Consider the following 1,468-nt stretch of genomic DNA (forward strand, 5'->3'; position numbering starts at 1 on the left):
CCCCCCTAGCCACTTCATCCAAATGTACAAGCCCTTGTTAGTTAATATGAGCATCAAAGGACGCGCACATCACATATCAACTCCCTGCCCTTGTGCAATACGGAAAAGGTAACAACGAAATCACCAAAAAATTGCTGACAAACCCGACACTGGGCGGTACATAACCATATGCAATTACTATGCTTCAGTGTGATTAACATAGATTATAGAAGGCAACTTCTAAATCACATTAGCATGATAGTGATAAAACTACAAAGGGGTAACTTTGGTCTCACTTGTCTAATTTTCTCAATTCCTGTGGCAGCAATAAAATCAGGAAGTTGAAAAGGCTGTTTCTCAATACCACGCTTTCCCTGCAAAACGATTTCGGAACCCAATGAGATAAGATGTAGGCAGAAGATTTTACATGCAAATCAAGTAACTATAAGAATCACAGAGGTGAATTTTTAGAGTGCAAGTTCAACTAGTCCAAGCTTTCTCAGAAAAGTAAATAGATCTGAAATTCCAAGTAAATTTCTTAGCATCCTGCTAAGCAGAAATTACAGGTTTAGTTTCCAGGTAAGGTACTCTAATAAGGCAAGTTTATTTATTGATGAAAGTGGTGTCATAAAATGCCTACACCCCAACCCGAGCTAGCGAGCCAATTAGAAAAGAAAACTTATGCAAGGTTTCCCCTTGCAAAACACCTACATGTCGAGACTCCAGAAGAAGCACTGCTGCGCGCCTGCAAGAACCACATATATACATATAAGACAAAACTCATTGACTTCACCCTCCCTTATCCTCATCCCTAAAATCCCATTCGATCAAACCATTTTCTTTTCAACAAATTTTACATAGAACAAGTGCATAACAAATAGTAAGCATTCTAGATGTAACCCATTATACAGATATATCATCCATCGTGACTCACCTGCAAAAATTTCCTTTTCTGACACCAGTGCCGAGGTACTGCAACAGTATTGCGATATGATTTGAGATACACTAATAGCTTAGGGTCTGCAGAAGTGGCATCCCATACCTAGAAACTCAAAATAATTAGATCTCACAAAACTAGTATAACAACTCAAACCAATAAATAGCAAAAACAAAAATAATTGGATATCACCAATTGATGGAAAAAATAAAAAATGATTGGATCTTTGATGTTGCAATTCACCAGAAGACAGCCCGGAAAAATAAAAACTACCAATACTTAAACAATACATTGTTGATCTATACCTCAACTACATCAGGCTTTGAACAAATCTGTTTCAGTTCAGCAATCTTCATTCGACGTTGGAGCTGCAAGAGAATAATGTCATTTTTAGCCCACAAAAAACTTGACTTAATATATCTCTCACGAAAGTGAGAGTGATTTGTGGCATAACTAGTGTTAAATAGTAAAACCTTTTTCTTTTTATTAGAGACTCCTTTCTCTTTTTGTTGTGTATCCTGCTCCTCCTCTTCTGAATCTGAGTCGGCCTTT

At 37.3% G+C, this 1,468-nt stretch overlaps 1 protein-coding gene across 1 annotated transcript; it reads right to left on the reverse strand.

Annotated features, from left to right (window-relative positions):
* Nucleotides 1-169: 169 nt before the first annotated feature.
* On the reverse strand, nucleotides 170-1,462 carry LOC111383846 (splicing factor 3B subunit 2-like). Its single transcript, XM_023008017.1, has 4 exons — nucleotides 1,390-1,462; nucleotides 1,222-1,284; nucleotides 914-1,021; nucleotides 170-353 (listed from the first exon to the last, which is right to left on the reverse strand). Exons 2-4 carry the CDS (start codon nucleotides 1,270-1,272, stop codon nucleotides 225-227), a joined length of 288 nt encoding a protein of 95 aa, XP_022863785.1. The 5' UTR covers nucleotides 1,273-1,284; nucleotides 1,390-1,462; the 3' UTR covers nucleotides 170-224.
* Nucleotides 1,463-1,468: the final 6 nt, after the last annotated feature.

The sequence above is a fragment of the Olea europaea genome, unplaced genomic scaffold (assembly GCF_002742605.1).
Source record: "Olea europaea var. sylvestris unplaced genomic scaffold, O_europaea_v1 scaffold27764, whole genome shotgun sequence".
Classification (NCBI taxonomy): Eukaryota; Viridiplantae; Streptophyta; class Magnoliopsida; order Lamiales; family Oleaceae; genus Olea; species Olea europaea.